General features: G+C 56.5%; 1 protein-coding gene across 1 annotated transcript; it reads left to right on the top strand.

The window, feature by feature from the left end:
- Positions 1-5223: 5223 nt before the first annotated feature.
- LOC123631509 (zymogen granule protein 16 homolog B-like) lies at positions 5224-6744 on the top strand. Its single transcript, XM_045541228.1, has 3 exons — positions 5224-5346; positions 5555-5660; positions 6335-6744. Exons 1-3 carry the CDS (start codon positions 5292-5294, stop codon positions 6666-6668), a joined length of 495 nt encoding a protein of 164 aa, XP_045397184.1. The 5' UTR covers positions 5224-5291; the 3' UTR covers positions 6669-6744.
- The last annotated feature ends 11173 nt before the right edge of the window (positions 6745-17917 follow it).

Below are 17917 nucleotides of genomic sequence, written 5' to 3'. Positions count from 1 at the left end.
CAGCATAGTACTGAAGTTCTAGACAGAGCAATTAGGCAAGAAAAAGAAATAAAAGGCGTCCAAATTGGAAAGGAAGAAGTAAAAAATTAACCCTGTTTCCAGATGACATGATCTTGTGTGTAGAAAACCCTCAAGATTCCACCGAAAAATCTGTTAGAACTAATATGAATTCAGCAATGTAGCAAGATACAAAGTGAACACACAAAAATCACTTGTATTTGTATTCACTAACAAGGATAACTAAGAGGGAAATTACACAAACAACTTCTTTTATAATAGCACCAAAAAGAATTATGTACTCAGGAAGGAATCTCACCAAGGAGATGAAAAATTTGTACAATGAAAATGATAAAATGTTGCTGAAAGAAATTAAAGAAGACATCAAAATAAAAGGACGCACATCTCATGCTAATGGAGTGGGAGGATTCATATTGCTGAGGTGTCAATGCCGCCCAAACCGATGGCAGATTCAATGCAATCCTCATCAAAATTCCAATGGGTCATTTTGCAGAAAGCAGCAGCCCATCCTAAAATTCCCACGGAATCTCAAGGGCCCCGAGTAGTAAAGCAATCTTGAAAAAGAGCGAAGCCAGAGGACTCACGCTTCCTCATTTCAAACCTAGGTAAAAACCTACAGTATCACACAGGGTGGTCCTGGCGTACATACAGACACACAGATCAATGGAGTAGAACAGAGAGCCTGGAAATAAACCCTCGCACGCGCGGTCACATGATTGGACGGGACCACTCAGTGGGGAAAGGACAGGCTTTTCAACAAATGGTGCTGGGAACACTGACCATCCACATGCAAAGTAATGACACTGGACCCTGACCTCGCAGCAAGTGCAGACATTAACGCACAACAGATCAAAGACCTAAATGTAAGACCTGAAACTACAAAAGCCTTAGCAGAAACCATAGGGCAGAAGCTTCATGATGTTGGATTTGGCAGCGACTTCTTAGACATGACAGCAAAGTCGCAGGCAACAAAAGAAAAAAATAGACAAATTAGCCTTCTTGGAAATGGAAACGTTTTGTGTGTCAAACTAGTGTAAAATAGGAGAGAATATTTGCAAATCAAACATCTGGTAGGGATTGTTACCAGAGTATATAGAAAACTGGCCGGGCACTGTGGCTCACACCTGTAATCCTAGCAGTCTGGGAGGCCGAGGTGGGCAGATCGTTTGAGCTCAGGGGTTTGAGACCAGTCTGAGCAAGAGTGAGACCCCTACTCTACTAAAAATAGAAACACATTAGCTGGACAACTAAAAATATATATAGAAAAAATAAGCCAGGCATGGTGGCACATGCCTGTAGTCCCAGCTACTTGGGAGGCTGAGGCAGGAGGATCGCTTGAGCCCGGGAGTTTGAGGTTGCTGTGAGCTAGGCTGACTGCACGACACTCACTTTAGCCAGGGCAACAGAGTGAGACGCTGTCTCAAAAAAAAAAAAAAAAAAAAGAGAGAGAGAGAGAAAACTCCTAACACTCAATTCAAAAATAGAGAAACAACCTGAGTAGACGCTTCTCTGATGATGCACAAATGGCCCATAAGCACAGGGAAAGGTGCCCAGCATCCCTAATCAGCAATAAATGCAAATGCAAACTGCAATCAGCTACCACCTCATACCCACTTGGATGGTTACAAACATGTAAACAGAAAACAACAAGTCTTGGTAGGATGTGGAGAAATTGGAACCCTTGTTCACTGTTGGTGGGAATGTAAAATGGTGCAGTTTCTGTGGAAAACAGTATGGCACTTCCTCAAAAAGTTAAACATAGAATTAATTCCCACAGGGTGCAGCAATCCATGTCTGAGTCCACACCCTGCTGAAACCAGGGTTGGGAAGAGATGATCGCATCCCATCTTCACAGTGGCGCTACTCACAGCTGCTGGAACAGGGACGCGGCCCGAGTGTGCACGGACGGATGAGTGGATTAGTGGATTGTATTGTACATGAACAATGGAATATTGTTGAGCCTTGAAAAGGAAGGAAATTCTGGCACATGCTATGACATGACTGAACCTTGAGAACACTCAGTGAAATGAGCCAGTCCAAGAACACAAGTTCTGTAAGATTCCACTTATACGAGGTGCTCAGAGTAATCAAAATCACAGAGATGGACAATAGGTGGTTCGGTGTCCTTGTTGTCCAGTGCAAGTGTTGACTTTGTCTGGGGAGAAGTGTGTGCAGATGCGACACCTAGCACAGAGTGTGGCACCGATCAGAGTCCCATTGGAAAAGGGGCTGGGCGTGCTGTTTCAGGAATTATACCCCAACTGTCCCCGTGCCTTCCCCTTTCACGGCTCCTTCCTGACAGCCGAGGGCCTTCCCTGGGAGGGGACAGAAATGCCCCTCTGCTCTGACTGCTCCCTCCCCCACCAGGCAGGCTCTGCTCTCCTGTCCCCAAGGCTCCAGGGATCTGCCAGGCCTGCCCCAGACCTGAGCCAGGGGCACAGGCTCCGCCCTCCTTCTGAGGCTGGGGCTTCCCGCGAGGCCCCCGCGGCTCTGAGGGCGCTGCAGATGGAGACACTCTGTCTGCTGAGCCCCAGGCCTCAGAGGCGGCTTCCAAGCCCCACACGTGGAGGGCAGGGGTCCCAGGGCCGAGTGCCGCTAACCCAACCCCTGACACCAGGGCCAGCCAGCCCAGGGCCCACCACTGCTGGCAGGAGAAGGCCTCATTGTCGTGTCCTGGCAGAGTTGGGACTGGGGCGTGCCCGGGCCAGGAAATAAATGCTCAGTAAATCCCCGTCTTGGAGAGCCCTGATCCCGAGGGACAAAGGGCCTGTGTTGAGTGTCCCCAAGCGTGGCTCAGGGCCAGCACTGGGCCAGGGTGGACGGGGGGTGGGGGGAGAGGTGGGCAGGATTCTGTAGAACCGGAACCTCCCACCAGGTGGGCTACCCGGCAAGCCTGCGCACACAGGGCTGCAGGAGTGTATCGTGTCTGCGGGCTCTGTGTGTGTTTGGGTAGCCCTCACGTGTGCATCGTGCATGTTCAAGTGCACGTGTGCAGGTGCATCTGTGCTCACCGCCTGGTGCACTCTGGAAATGCACCCCCAGTGTGCACTTGGGCAGGTCCCGGATTCCTCTGGCCAGGCTGGCCACTGTCTGCTCCTCCGGCCCCCAGGCCACCCCAGCGGCCGCTTCCTGGAGTCCCGGCCAGACGGACCCTCCTGGGCACCAACCCTGCCAGCCTGCAGTGAGAAGGAAGGCGACGGGGCTGGCAGCCACACCAGGAAAAGTGCCCTCGGGCTGGGCTGGGCCAGGACAGCAGCCGCTCTGAGCAGCCCCCGGCTCCCGCTCCGGCCCCAGAGCTGCGCTTGCCGAGAGCTTCGGCCTCTTCCCCCTCCGCCTCCGCGAAGGAGGCTCCTCTCGAGGCCTCGACGGGGATCTGAAGGCACGTGGCCGTGGGCTGCTAGCGCCTGTGAACACCCGCATCGGAATCTCAAAGAATTGTCATCTTTCATAAAACATCATTGTTTATTGTTCCTAACAGTTTTAACATGTAAAACGCACTTGTGGCTCCTGCGCTGTGCAGACGCGGGTGGAGGCTGGTTTGGCCCGAGCCACCGTTTGCCCACCCTGGCGCAGGCACCTGGCGCAGGTGATGGAAGTGCCCCGCCTGCGGTCCGTCCTCCACTGTCATCCCTGTGAGACCCATGAGACCGGTGTCCCCTGTTCCTGCTGAGCCAGCACCTGCAGAGTCAGGCTGTGCCCAGACGGAGCCATTCTCTGCACCCCCTTTCCTTGGACGCATGTGGGGCATCTGGACATGCGGGGACAGCGGGCCTGCTGCCCTCCCCACCCCCGCACAGCCCCCCAGGGAGGATGCCCCCCAGTGTGCACTCAGCCGTCTCTGGGTGGACACGTCCGGTGTTTCTAATTTTGCTCTTTCCAGAGAAGAACTTAGCACACCTGCCCGCACGGCGCGAAGGCAAACTGCGGGTGACCGGCCCTTCCGTGGCGAGTGCCCTGGGTCCTCACGGCCGCCGCTGAGTAGGTTCTGTCGTTATCCCGGCAGAGCAGGTGAGGCCATGACAGCACAAAGCGGTGACGCAAGCGCCCCGTGTCCCACCCCAGCGCGCAGCGAGGTCGGGCCTGGGCGGCATCCGGCTCTGGCGCTGCGCTGATGACCCCCACCCCGAGGCCGTCGCCCCAGGGTCGGAGGCCCCGGGCACAGCCTGGGCTTCAGCCGCCACGTCACCCCAGCTGTGCACAGGACACGCATGGAACCTCCACTGAGCTCTCGGTCCCCTCGACCTGCTCGCGGGTGGGTGTCTGAGGACCTTTGTCCCTTGTCCCCATCCTTATCCTACGACCCGACCACTTCCCCAGACCCCAGTTCCTTCCCAAACGGGTGGCTTTGGTTCCTTCAAATTCCTTGGAATGAAACATCTCCAGACAGGGGTTTTATGCAAACAGGGGTCCCTGCCCACCTTCATAGGATCCCTCCCAGCGTGCCCTGTTGTCGCCTGGGTAAGGCGGACCCACGGCCTGGCCGTAGGCGCCCTCAGAAGGCCTGCCCGGGACAATGGCCCGCCCCCGCCCCTCCACCCCCTGTCAGGGCACTGACCGCACCTTTGGTGCCCTTCCCTCCCGGGGCCCGTAAACCCATCAAGCCAGGTTCATCCCCCTGTGCCTAGACCCGGCACACAGGAGAGACCACGGCCACCTTCCGAGGACAAGACATGGAGGGCCAGGGTCTGCAGTGCCCCTGAGCCCCTGCTTAGGGCACAAAGAACTGGACCGTCCACCCTGGCTCTCAGGGTCAGCGGGGAGCCCGGCTGGGCGCCAGAAAGCCTGGCAGACAGCAGGAGCTGCCTGGGCCTGGAGGGGTCCTGCGTCCAGGTCCCCCGTGGCAGAGCATCTGTGGGCACCTGACCTGCCACTGCCCGGGCTCAATCCTGTCTGGCTGGGCTGGACAAGGCTCCGAGCAAACCTCTCCCCTCCTCTGCAGTCAAGGTCTGTGCAGGTGCTGAGGAGAGAGAACCCAGAGGTGAACGTGAAATGCCTGTCACTGTCCCCAGTGCTGTTTATGTAGGCTGCAGGGCCAGGACAGCAAACACTGCACGACCGGGAGCCTCCCCCAGGAAGAGTCCCGCCGCCCAGCCCCTTCCTGGCCCTGGTGGCCCCTCGCTCCTTCCTTCTGGACAGGGGCCCACGGGGCTCGGAGGGTATAAAGGGCAGGTGGAGGGCACCCAGGCACAGCAAGACTCCCTGGCGCAGACGGTCCCGGTGGGAGTCGGGAGGCCTCCGCTCTTCTCCCCGGAGCCCTGGACGCGCCACGGGCCATGCTGCTGCTGCTGACTCTCGCCCTCCTGGGGAGCCGCCCCTGCTGGGCCGCCCGTAAGTCCCGCTGGTCCCCCCGCCCGGCCCAGGTGGCCACCTCCCCTCTCCATCCGGGAGGGCACGGGACTCACCCCAGCCCTTGTCACAGGTGGACTCTGGTCACAGGCCACCCTATCTGCCCGGAGGGGCATGTCCCCTGTGCTGCAGAGCCCACCTGCCTATCCCCGTGGTGTGGGCTCCTCTCCCGTTTCTTTCCTCCCTGCAGGGCAGTACGGGCTGGGAGGAGGCACTTATTTCAGTACCTCTGAGTACTACGATCATGAAATCACGGGGCTGCGGGTGTTCATCGGTGCTATTAACAACATCAAAAGGTGAGTGGGCTCCCGGCCACCGCCCAACACCCCATCCCAGTGCAGCCAGAGCCTGGGAACGTCCTGCCTGGCTCCTGGGGACTCCGTGAGGCCAGCTGGGCCCTTAGAGCCCCTGGACACCTCCCTTCCATGTGTCCCTGTTCCTCAGCCACCTCCTCTCCCCTCACCTGCCCCCTCCCTCCTACTCCACGGTACGTCCTGGCCCTGCTCCCTGGGCTGGTCTAGGAGGGCGAGCTGGCCAGGCTGGCGAGTGTGGGAAGTCACCTACTCATCAGCCCCAGAGCTGCTCCGCTGGGAGTGACTCGGGCTCAGGAGGCCCCAGCTTGGCCAGGGACAGCCCCGCTGTGAGCCGCCGGGACAGCTGCGGCCCCTCCTGAGGGCCGTGACGACCTGGCCCACACGGGCTCTCCTACCACGATCTGGGTGACGCCTCCAACAACCACCCCCGCTCTGCAGATGAGGAGCTGAGTCCTGGAGATCCTGGGTGACCAGCTCAAGGTCACGGGCCTGACAGTGGCAGGGCAAGGGTTTGAGGCCAGCAGGTCCATCTCGGGGACCCAAACTCTGCCAGGGCTGCTGTCCCTGTGTCAGGAGGGGAGGGTGGGAGCATGGAGGCTCGGGGAGGGGCTGGGTCACCCCAGATGGCAGGGGTTCAAACTTCACCCCCCTCGCAGTATCCAGGTGAAATTTGGAGACAGCTGGGATGATCGACGTGGCGCCTCGGGTGGGACGAGCCAGGAACTCCTCCTGTGGCCGGGCGAGTACATCACCGAGATCCACGGCTCATTCGACATGTTAGTCCATTTCCTGTCTGTGTGCACCAACCTAAGAGGCTGCCTCTCCTTTGGGAAGATCGCTGGCAAGGAGTTCTCTGCCTACCCCAGCCAACCGGGACAGGTGCTCACGGGCATCTTCGGCCAGTATGGACTCCTCGGCCTCAAGGGCATCGGCTTTACCTGGGATTTTCCGCTAGTGGAGGACACCACTGTGGCACAAACTACCACCTAACTTGTCAGCACATAGTTACAGGGCAGTGTGCAAAGTCACTAACACTGAAGCCAGCTGGGGTGTGGTGGCTAACAGTCCTGGGGTAACGGAGTTGTGACGCTGAATCTGACGTCACCAATAAATAAAGCTTCTGCAGGGACAGGGCGTCCAGTGTGGTGCTTGGGTCCTGGGTACCACCAGCATTGCCAAAGCCTTCCCGCCTCCTGGGGCACAAAGCTCCCGGGCCTGGAGCCCAGAGAACCAAGCTGAAGGGTGGGGCAGGGGTGACTCCGCCAAGGTCGCGGGGCCTGCCTGCAAAGACTGAGGAGTCTGCCTCCAGGGCCACCACTGCCCCGGCCCCCAGGCCCATCCCGCTGCCTCTCCGGGCCGGGCTCAGTGCCAGGCTTCTCCGAGTGGCCAGGGGGCCTCAGGGAAGCCCCGCGTTCACCCATTCACGCAGCAGTCATTTGCCAAGGGCGTCCACACCGGGCTCCCCGGGCCCTGGGGGTGCACAGAAGAGGCCAGGTGTGCAGATGCGGGGCTGGCCGCCCCGTGGGGGCAGATGCAGAAGCAGATGGCGGCAGGTCACGGCAGCACCTGCACTGATGGGCACACATGCAGTGGCTGTGTGTGGGCAGCTGCCCAGAGGAGAGGTGGTGAGGGTGTGCTTCAGGGAAGTCTTCCTGGAGGAGGTGCTGTCTGAGCTAAGTCTTAAAGGATGAGGGAGAATTGGCTGAGTGGAGACAAGGGGAGGAGGGTGTTCCAGCTCGAGAGATCTCTGGGCAAAGGCCAGAGCCGGAGATAGCTGGGGACAGTGCCCCTCAAAGCACGGTCATTTCCTACAGCAGCACAGGAAACTAATAAGGGCCCTAGACCTGGCCCACTCTTCGTATCCCCGTTCCCAAACCTCGAATCCCATGTCAGGCTTGCCAAGGCCAGCATCCCCCAGGGATAAGGCTTCAAACCATTTTGACCATGAATTGAAGGAATGAATTCATTACATTCATGACGCCAGAAACACAGCCGTCCAATGCCGTAGCCAAGCCCTCAGTGATCAGGGATGTGCCAGGCCCTCTTCCGGGGACCCCGTCTAAAGTCCCTGCTCACAATAATATAGGGGTCAGACACCTATTGTCCCCATTTGCACAATGAGGAAACTGAGGCACAGAGAGCAAAGTGACTCATCCCACTCAGCGGTATGTGGCCAGGGAGGGGTTCCACTCGAGGGGGTCCAGCTGCAAAGTCCGGGCCCTGATCCCCAGGCTGGGGCAAAGATTCCCCAACCAACCCTCACCTTTCTGCGTGAGATTCACACTGACATTTCCCTTCTCTTCTCTGCTGTGTGTTTCTGTCTAGTTGTAAAGGCTGCTGGCGAGTTCCTTCTTAGCCTCGGGTCTGTGGACAAACTTCAGGGATTCCATGAACTGGGATGTGAAAAACACAATGACCTCTTTATTCCTATTGTCCTCTGCTGGGCATGTCGCGTTTCCTCCAATATCTACGTGACCTCACCGACCTCACAGGCTGCAGTTGTCACAGACATCCTGAAACCCACTCCCGTCGCTAGTTCACAACGCGGATTGTTTTCCGACTCGCCATTGAGTGTGGCACAGGCACAGGACACACTTAGGAAAACACTTTGATAAGTGTGTCTGCAGGTGCCCGGCAGGAGGAGAAACTCCTTTCCTTCCTGCATGAGGGATGACAAGTCGCTGGCGTGCACTGGGGACCTCCTGTCTGACCTTGCCAACTGCTCTTTGGGGCCAGAGGACACGTTCTGGGGCTTAATTAGTTTCCTGGCCCTGGCTTGCTGGAAGGGAGCTCTGTCTTCAGTACTAAAGAGAAGCCTGACCCTCTCTTGGGGTGGGCAGCTGCCTGGGGAGGGGGACCCTGCGCTTGATGCCTCCTGGTGCAGCAAGGGTGGTCAGGGAGGGGACGGTGTTGACTTGAAAAGTGACAGCACTGACGCCCCCCCTCCCATAGCAGCCACCGCCTTGTGAGGGGCAGGGAGAGGCTCAGTGCTCCAACAAAGGGTCAGAACGGGGGTGTGGGAGCTCAGAGGCCTGGAGCCCACTGCCTTGGTGACGGGACCACGACGGCTCACATGTTGGCAGAAACTTTATTCATCACGGGGACTTGCTGCTCTGGCCTTGCCGCCTGCAGCCTGGGGTCACCTGGTCTCCCTGCCCCCCAGGGGAGCACACGGGATCCCACCTGCCTGAGGGGAAAACGACAGGGGTGGGGGCCCCGGCTGACTAAGACCCCTCCCTCGAGGCTCTCTGGCCCTGGGGTGACGGCTTCTCTGGGGCAGGTGCCCACTTGGAGCCGATGCAGGGAGGCCGCTGCCGGGGCGGGCGCAGAGCTGGGGGCCGGCGCCGAGGGGGACTGCGGGCGGCCTGGGGCGATGGGCAGCGGGGGCTCTGGTCCACCCCAACCCAACCACAGCCAACGCTGGGAGAGTCCAAGTCCTCCTGCCACCCCGCCGGGAAGTCCTTCCTGGGTTCTACCCAGTTTCTGCGCTGGACTCGTGCCGGCACATCCCTGGGGACGCCCGTGCTGCCCCTGGGTGCCATCGCAGCCCGTGACTGTGCAGCCCCCTCCGGGCCTCCTCCCCATCCAGAACGGCGGTGCTTTGCTCTGCCTGACAACGACCAGCCTGTCCTCGGACCTGCCCTCCCTCGGCCTCCTTAGGGCACACTCCCCTCTTTGGTCTCCAAAGAGTCTGGCCCCGGGGTGGGTGTGGGGCCACAGGTGCAGGCCTAGAGCCCTCACTCCCTGCCTCTGCGTCTGTTCCTGAGTGTCCTTGGGGACCGGGTGGGCTGCTGCAAGCTGGCGGGGGCAGCGGCCACAGCCAGGCTGTGCCCTGGGCAGTCACCTCCTGCGGGCAGGTGAGGACGGTTCCCTAAGAGGGTGGGGCAGCTTCCCCACTGGGGGCTCTCGAAACCCTCTTCTGTGGGGTCTGCCAGCCCACAATTTCCCCTCGAGAGACCCTCCCCAGTCCACCTAGACTGAGGTGGCAGCAGCCACACTGAGACCCCTCCCCTAAGCCGAGTGGGCCAGAGACAGGCCCAAGCTGGACCGGGCATTCGCAGGGCCGGAGAGCCGCAAGCCAGCCTCTGCTTTGCCGGGTGTTGCATGTGAATGGGGACCCTGGGCAGCCGTGTTCCACCCAGGACTGAGCCGGGGTCCTCAGGGCCAGAAGTCACTCCTAACCCCGCTTACTCCTGCCCTTCTGCCCCACGATACCTCCCAGGTAGGGCTGCCAGGGCCAAGGCAGGACACCCAGCTCAACTTGAATTTCAGACAAACAATGCAACTTTTTTAGTGTAAGTGTATCCCAAACATTGCATTCTTGTTAGTATAACTATGTCGTGAATACTGAATTTTTAAAGTTTAAGTGTATTCCAAATACTGCGCAGGACATACTTGTACTAAAAAATTATTCATTGTTTATTTGAAATTCAAGTTGAACAAGGTATAATGTGTGTATATATACATATATTTTTTTTTCTTTTTTATTTTTTTTGAGACAGGGTCTCCCTCTGTGGCCCAGGCAGGAGTGCAGTGTTGTCATCATAGCTCACTACAGCCTCAAATTCCTGGGCTCCTGCTTCAGCCTCCCAAGCAGCTGGGACTACAAGCGTGCACCACCACGCCCAGCTAATTGTTCTATTTTTTTGTAGAGAAGGGGTCTCGCTCTTGCTCAAGCTGGTCCTGAACTCCTGGCCTCGAGCCATCCTCCAGCCTTGGTGTAGTACACTTTTATTTACTAAATTTGGCAACCCTAACCCAAGACACTTTGGGCGCTTTGGGAGAAGTCCCAAGAGGCAGAAACCAGTGGGAGCAGTCAGGAGAGAGGGGAGCTTCTCGGGTAGAGCGGCGGAGTCAGGATTGCACACTACGGCCGGTGAAGACGGGGGGTCTTTTCAGCTTCCTGGAGTAGGTTTCTGTTACTTACTACCAAGGCAGCCAGAAGACCCCGAGAAGGGACCTCCTTCAGAGGTTCCACAGTCCAGCCTCATGAAGGACTTGCACCTTCTTCCCAAGCCTGTGTCACTTCAGGCTCCGTGAGGGGACCAGGGGACGCTCAGCTCAGGCCAGGGCAGCTGGGACGGAGGGCACAGGTTTGCATCCAGGGCAAGACGAGCAGGGAAGTGAGCCAACAGGAATGCTCTCAGGGCCAGTCCCCACACCCCCCGGGAGGCCGGAGGGCTGGGGGCCCTGGGGCTCCCCCGGGGGGCTGGGAGGCACACTTTTCTTGTCATTACCATGTGTCAATCCCAAGACCAGGAATGATATGGTCACCGTGTTTGATCCTACTGGAAACTAAGAGGTGGCGGCAGAGCGGGGAGCAGGGTGCGGCCACAGACACATGCTGGGGCAGCCTGGCACCCGCAGTCACAGAGGAAGGTGCAGAACCCAGAGCTGCCTGGTCTCCACTGGCCAGAGGGGTCGGTGTCCTCTGCAAGGGGCCTCTGCCCGGCATGTCCGTGGCCGGGTCTCCATCAGGGGCTGGAGAACCTGCCCAGGGAATGCACTCGTTGGAGGCATCTCCCCAGCGACTGCAGCTGAGGAGCAGAAACCTGTTGCTGCCCCTCCCAGGAGGGGCAGCTGCTCTGGTAGGTGGAGGGATGGATGGGTGGGTGGGTAGGCAGGTGGTAGCCAAGACCACAGCCCCAGGAGACTCTCTGTTGGGCCAAAGGGATCTGAACTTTGTTTTATTTGGGGAGCCACAAATTTTCCCAAGGTGGGGACCAAACCCCTTGGCTTAGGACATCAGTCCTCACCTGGGGTTATTCAGGATTCCCAGGGAACACTGGGCCATGTCTGGAGCTATGTTTGGTTGTCATGCTTGGGGGGTCGGTATTACTGGACCCTCGTGGGTGGGGGCCAGGGATGCTGCTAAGTGTCTTTCACAGGACAGTCCCCCACCCTCCCCTCCAGTGAAGAATTACCTGGCCCGAGACTTCAGTAGGCAGCGCTCGGGGACTGGCTCATTTCATCTCAGCCTCCCCACCACCCCCCACCCTTCCACCCCCCACCCTTCCACCCCCACTAACCCTGGTCCCCACTCTCTCTGGGGTTATCCAGCGACAGAAGGGGCGCTATGGTATTTTCTATATCAATTTATATGTCGTGAGAGGTTAGCAAATATTTTTTAGTATGGTAGAATACACATAACATAAAATTTAGCATTTAAAACATTTTAAAGTGTACAATTCAGCGACATTAGGCACACAGGCAGTGTTGTGTGGGCACCAGCTCCGTTTCCCGAACTTTGTCACCGCTCCAGTTGGAAGCCCTGGACCAGTAAGCAATCACGCCAAACGTTTTATCTCACATTTTATTTGACCTTAAAATATTTCTGCACACAGAAGTTTTCAATTTTATGTATCAGATCTGTTCACGTTTTTCTTTACGGTTTTGTCTAGTTCTCGAAGGTTAGATCACCCTACCCTCTACGGAGTTTTGATATTTAACTGCATTCTGTCCTAGTTTTCTTGTTGTGAGTTTTAATTGACTTTATTGAGGTCAACTTGCATATAATAAAACGCATCTATGTTTTGTCTGTACTTTGATGACTTTTGAAAAATGTACATGTAGGTCATAACCACCACCAGCAAAATACAGAAAGTTTCCATCACCCCAAAAATTGCCTCCTTGACTTTTAAATCTCCCCACACTCAGTTCCAGGCAAAGACCTATCTGCTTTCTGTCAGTGTCAACTAGCGTTGCCTTTTCTTCTTTTTCTTTTTTTTCTTTTTATTTTTTTTTATTTTTTTGAGACAGAGTCTCACTCTGTTGCCCGGGCTAGAGTGCCATGGTGTCAGCCTAGCTCTCAGCAACCTCAAGCTCCTGGGCTCAAGCCATCCTCCTGCCTCAGCCTCCTGAGTAGCTGGGACTACAGGCATGCACCACCATGCCCAGCTAATTTTTCCTATATATTTTTTAGGTGGCCAGCTACTTTCTTTCTATTTTTTTAGTAGAGACGGGGTCTTGCTCCTCAGCTCAAACGATCCACCTGCCTCAGCCTCCCAGAGTGCTAGGATTACAGGCGTGAGCCACCGCGCCCAGCCTAGTGTTGCCTTTTCTTAAGCTTCACATAAACGAAATCATGCGATACACACCTTTCCATGTCCGCCTTGGTTCAGGATGCTGTTTCGAGATTCATCTACGTTATTTGCAGTTCAGTCATTTATTCCTTTCTATGGCTGAGTAGCAGTTCGTTTTATCTAGACCTCACTTTACTTACCTGCTCACCAGTGGATGAACACTTGGGCTGTTTGTTTGGAGCTATGATGAATAGAGCTCCCATGAACATTTGTACGTGAGTCTCTGCATAGACACAGAGAGTTTTCATCCCTCCTGGGTAAACATGGAGACGTGGAATTGATGACTCATGTGGGTGAGTGTACGTGTAAGTCTGTAAGGAAGTGCCAAGCAGCCTCCCAAGGTGGCTGTACACTTTGCCTTCCCGCCAGCAGTGCCGGAGTGTCCCCTTCGCCACCCACGTCCCTGCCAGCGGCAGCACAGATCATCTTTCTAAGCTGGACGTTCCGGTAACTGACGAGGTAGAGCACGTTCTTTGTGTGTACCTTGTTCACTCGTGTATCTTCCTTGTGTGCCTCTCCCCAAATCTTTTGCCCAGCTGTTTGACTTTTTTAATATTAAACTCCTTTTTCTTTCTGGCTGTTATCTTGGCACACTGGGAAAAGAAAGGCCTAGGCCGGATGCGGTGGCTCACGCCTGTAATCCTAGCACTCTGGGAGGCCAAGGCAGGTGGATCGTTTGAGCTCAGGAGTTCGAGACCAGCCTGAGCAAGAGTGAGACCTCATCTCTACTAAAAATAGAAAGACATTATATGGACAGCTAAAAATATATATAGAAAAAATTAGCCGGGCATGGTGCCGCCTGCCTGTAGTTCCAGCTACTTGGGAGGCTGAGGCAGGAGGATCGCTTGAGCCCAGGAGTTTGAGGTTGCTGTGAGCTAGGCTGATGCCACGGCACTCTAGCCAGGGTGACAGAGTGAGACTCTGTCTCAAAAAAAAAAAAAAAAAATTAGAAAAAGAAAGGTCTAAAGGCCACACACCGTCCAGCACAAGCGGGTTCTTCTCACCCTTCTCCCGTCAGGCCCCTGCCCGGGCTCGCCGGTCAGCCTCACGGCGAGACAGCAGAGACGTGCAAACTGGTGCGGTGACAGTCATGGCTGCCTCTCGTTCTGCAGCACACAGACTGGACTTGCTCTGAAGGTCTTTGTTTTCTGACTTGAAGCTAGAAATGTCCATACTACCTTGATCTTAAGGGCATAAAACTCATTCAACAAATGGGCTAAAAACATTCCAAAAGTTGGTAAAATAGGAAAAGAAGCTTTGACAGAGGAGAGGAGAGGTAATAGAAATATTTTTAAATATTATGCTTCCAGTGACAAAAGTCATGCATGTATACTGCAGAAATTTTAGGAAAGATGGCTAAATTTAAAAAGAATTCCCCCTACCCAGAGATACTCATTGTTGACATTTTGACATATCTGCTTCCAGTATTTTAGAATGCATTTTAGACATATAAAAGGGTTAAATGTTAATAAAGAGGACATCTAGCCACTGAAGGTGGCTTTACGGGAGAAAGAGTCTCTCTGAGGACAGGAGGAGGCATCCAGGAAGAAAAGTTGTCCAGGGCCACTTGCGAGACACAAGAAGAGACCAGAGAAGCCAGCCTTCCGCACTTCCACGAGATCACGTTTGAAACTGAGGGTTGAGAGGGCTGGTGGAGGGGTGGAAGGGAGGGCGGTTTGGACAATAATGAAAAATTATTTGACAAAAGGAATTGGGTCCCAAGAACTGCTTGTGGAAACTGGTTTCTGCTGAAGTGTTTTGAGTAAGGGTGCTAGTCTACTAGTGTGCTGGTAAGTCCGCTGTGATCAGGCTCATTTTCCTGGTGAGAGGATGGATGGATGAATGGATAGGTAGGCAAGTGGATGGATGGATGGTGGGTGGGTGGATGGATGGATGGATGGATGTGTGGGTGGGTGGGTGCGTGGATGGATGCGTGGGTGGGTGCGTAGGTAGGTGGTAGGCAGGTGCATGGATGGATGGGTGGGTAGGTAAGTGGATAGATAGATGGGTGGGTAGGTAAGTGGAGGGATGGATGGATGGGTGGGTGGGTAGGTGGATGGATGGATGGGTAAGTGCATGGATGGATGGGTGGGTGGGTAGGTAGGTGGTAGGCAGCTGCATGGATGGATGGGTGGGTGGGTAAATAAATGGATGGAAAAACACACTGACATTCATTGTGTACCAATTTTGGACCAGGCCCTATGCTAGGTGCTTGCACAATTGATACCTCGTTTAATCATCACAAACACCCCTGGTATTAATCTCCCATTTTTACAGATGAGGAAGCCCAGGCTGAGGGAGGTGAGTCATGAAATTTAAGCCTGAATCCCACAGTCCGCTTGCCACTCCCTGCTCACGTGTTGGCCCAGCCCCTGCCCGCCCCCCCCCACCACCAGGGAGAGGATGTCCTCTCCTGAGTGTCCCTGTGCCCCAAGTGCCCAAATACTTTAGCACCCACACCGTGCGTTCTCTTGCTCTGGAAACCGGGGTCCAGGCGCACGCAACGCATCGGCAGGTCTGCCGTGTGCCTGTGGATTCCTCGCCGTGCGTGCAGAGGGGAGGCGGGCACTGGGCACACACCCTGGGCTCCGCGCTGAGGAAGGCACTGCCCCCCTACACTGAGCTCCCACCTCTGCTCCTGCTCCCCATCCTTGGCCAGACATTCCCTGGGAGTCTGTGGCCTTTGGACACAGGCAGCCTGTCAGCCTTCCGGAACATCTGAGTCAATCGTACCACTTCCTCATCCGTGTACTGGCTCAACTCTGAAGGAGCATTTATGCGTTGGCCACGAATTGTTTCCTCTTACATAACATTGAACCGCGTGGCTCCCGCCCCAGCCTGTCTCTGAACAATGTCACTGTCCCAGGGCCTGTTGGAGGCCGCCTGGCACACGGACAGGCCAGCCAGCCAGCCGGGTGCCCTTGAGAGAGTCTTGGTGCTGGCCGCCTCGCGGTCGGGTGGGCGGGCAGTGTCCTGGCCCCACGCCCGGCCCCACGCCCGGCCCCACACCTGGCCCCACACCTGCACCGCCCACACCGGCACCAGGAGAACCGTCTTGGTCTGTTGCAATAAGCCCAGGTGAGAGGTGCTTTCTAACTGCGGTCCCCAACCCTGGGCCGTGGCCTGTCAGTAACACAGGCCGTGAGTCACCACCTGAGCTCTGCCTCCCCCCACCCTTCCCCTACCCACCCTGCACTCCCACCTGTGGAAAAATTGTCTCCCATGAAACCAGTCCATGGGGCCAAAAAGGCTGGGAGCACTGCTTTACATGCAGAACCGCCAGTCTTCTAAATCCTCCACAAACAGCACTGTGGGGGCCTGGGGAGGAGACAAAGGGGGCCGAGTGCAGAGCCAGGGCCCCCCCCCCCCAACCCGGCTGCAGTTTCTGCCTTCGGTTCAGACTCCTCCTTCCCGCTCACCGTCAGCTGGACGGCGCCTGGGGAGAGCGGAGGGCTGGAGCCTCCCCTGGGGTGGGGTCCAGTAGCATCTGCGCCCCCTACTGCCGGCAATGGGGGGCTGAGAGACACACAGTCACCACACGCGCACACACACACACACAGTCACCACACACAGTCACACACAGACAGACACACACACAGACACACACACACAGACACACACACACAGACACAGACATACACACAGACACACACACACAGACACATACACAAACACAGAGATACAGATATACACGCAAATACAGAGACACACACAAAGATACACACAAATACACACACACGCACAGGGACTCACAGGCCGCGTGGTGGGCGCGGTCCGGGAGCAGGGCTGGCGCGTGGCGCAGAGGCTCTGGCCATTGGTCACTTAGGGAGGGCTGGAAGGGGCTGGCGGCTAAGGAGCGGGCTTGCATTTGAAACCTCCTAGTGGTTCGGACTCAGAACTTTTGCCAGCCATAAAATGCTAAACGGAAATGCAGAAGAACGGAGTTTTGGATTCTGGTTTAATCCCCCACCCTCCCCTCCTCACTGATTTCTGGCAGGGGTTACTACGGGAGCAGAGAGCTGGAGAATTCATCAGCAACGTGGCACATGAAAGTTACTCGCAAGAGAAAGTTATTGGACATGGCAAAGAAGCTGAAAGGCCGGAAACCGCACCTCGACGCCGAGTTCCTGAAGAAGCCGGTGCGCCCCTGGGGTCTGCCCCTGACGAGCTGCAGGCGCAGGAGAGGGACGGAGCGCCAAGGGAGGGGACTGGGCGTTCCCCTGAGGACTCTGTAAAGAGGAGCCCACAGGAAAAGTAACGAATGACTCTAGAGCATCTTGTCTTCTCGGGCAATACGTGATCTAAATTTTCTCCCGGACACAACCGAGAGGCCGTGCGGCTGCCTGTCTCGGGGAGGCAGAGGCTTCAGGTGACAGTTCTACCACCCATCGCCACCCTCCCCCCATGCCACACTGGGCTTCGAGCCCAGGCTGCCCGCAGCCCCCTCCATGGAGCCTTCTAGACAGCCCCTCCAAGGTGGAGAGTCCCCCCGACCCCCGCGCAGGTCCTGGGTCCCGGATCACGACCAGGCCAGCAGGTGGTCCTCCCCCACAGCCACTCGCCAGCCGTCTAAGGGAGGTGGGGGAGTTTATTCAACTGGGAGCAAGAGGATGGAAATTCCTCAAAGTGCCCCTTCCCGGAAGTGCCGCACAGGCTCTGCCGGGGCCGCTCTGTCCCCGCCGCTAAGACACAGCCAGAGGGCGCTGCCCAGCAAGCTGGCGAGGGCCTGCTGCGCCCCAGGGTCCCCGTCAGTGCCCAGGGCAGCCCCGCAGGCCCCCGCGCAGCAGGGTGGGGACTATGGACGCACCGCTGGCCAGAGCCGGGAGAACAAGGCCCGCCATCGGCGACTGAGGGCCATGGCGTCCACCGAGGATGCCTGAGACTGAAAATCCCGTGGGCTGCAAGGGCGTGGGCTCCCGGGTTGCCTGAGTCACGACCACTATTTAACTCATCATCCAACTTTTGAGACACTCTTGGGAGGGAAACGGAGCACACAGTGGCCTAACTACAAAGATACGCAGATGAAACACAGAGTCCAGGACAAGGCTCCGCAAACTCTGTGGTGCAGGACTATGTTTTTCCAAGCTACCACGGCCAGATACATTTGTAAAATATAGCAAAAACGAGTTACTAGAAAAAATGGGAGAGAAAAGCAAA

The sequence above is a fragment of the Lemur catta genome, chromosome 2, assembly GCF_020740605.2.
Source record: "Lemur catta isolate mLemCat1 chromosome 2, mLemCat1.pri, whole genome shotgun sequence".
Taxonomy (NCBI): domain Eukaryota; kingdom Metazoa; phylum Chordata; class Mammalia; order Primates; family Lemuridae; genus Lemur; species Lemur catta.
The sequence above is the reverse complement of the archived record's forward strand: the minus strand, read 5'-3'. Positions and strand labels throughout refer to the sequence as shown.

Coding starts and splice junctions, on each gene's coding strand:
- LOC123631509 (XM_045541228.1), top strand. CDS start 5,292: ATGCTGCTGCTGCTGACTCTCGCCCTCCTGGGGAGCCGCCCCTGCTGG. Junction 5,347..5,554: donor CCGCCCCTGCTGGGCCGCCC/GTAAGTCCCGCT, acceptor TCCTCCCTGCAG/GGCAGTACGGGCTGGGAGGA. Junction 5,661..6,334: donor GCTATTAACAACATCAAAAG/GTGAGTGGGCTC, acceptor CCCCCCTCGCAG/TATCCAGGTGAAATTTGGAG.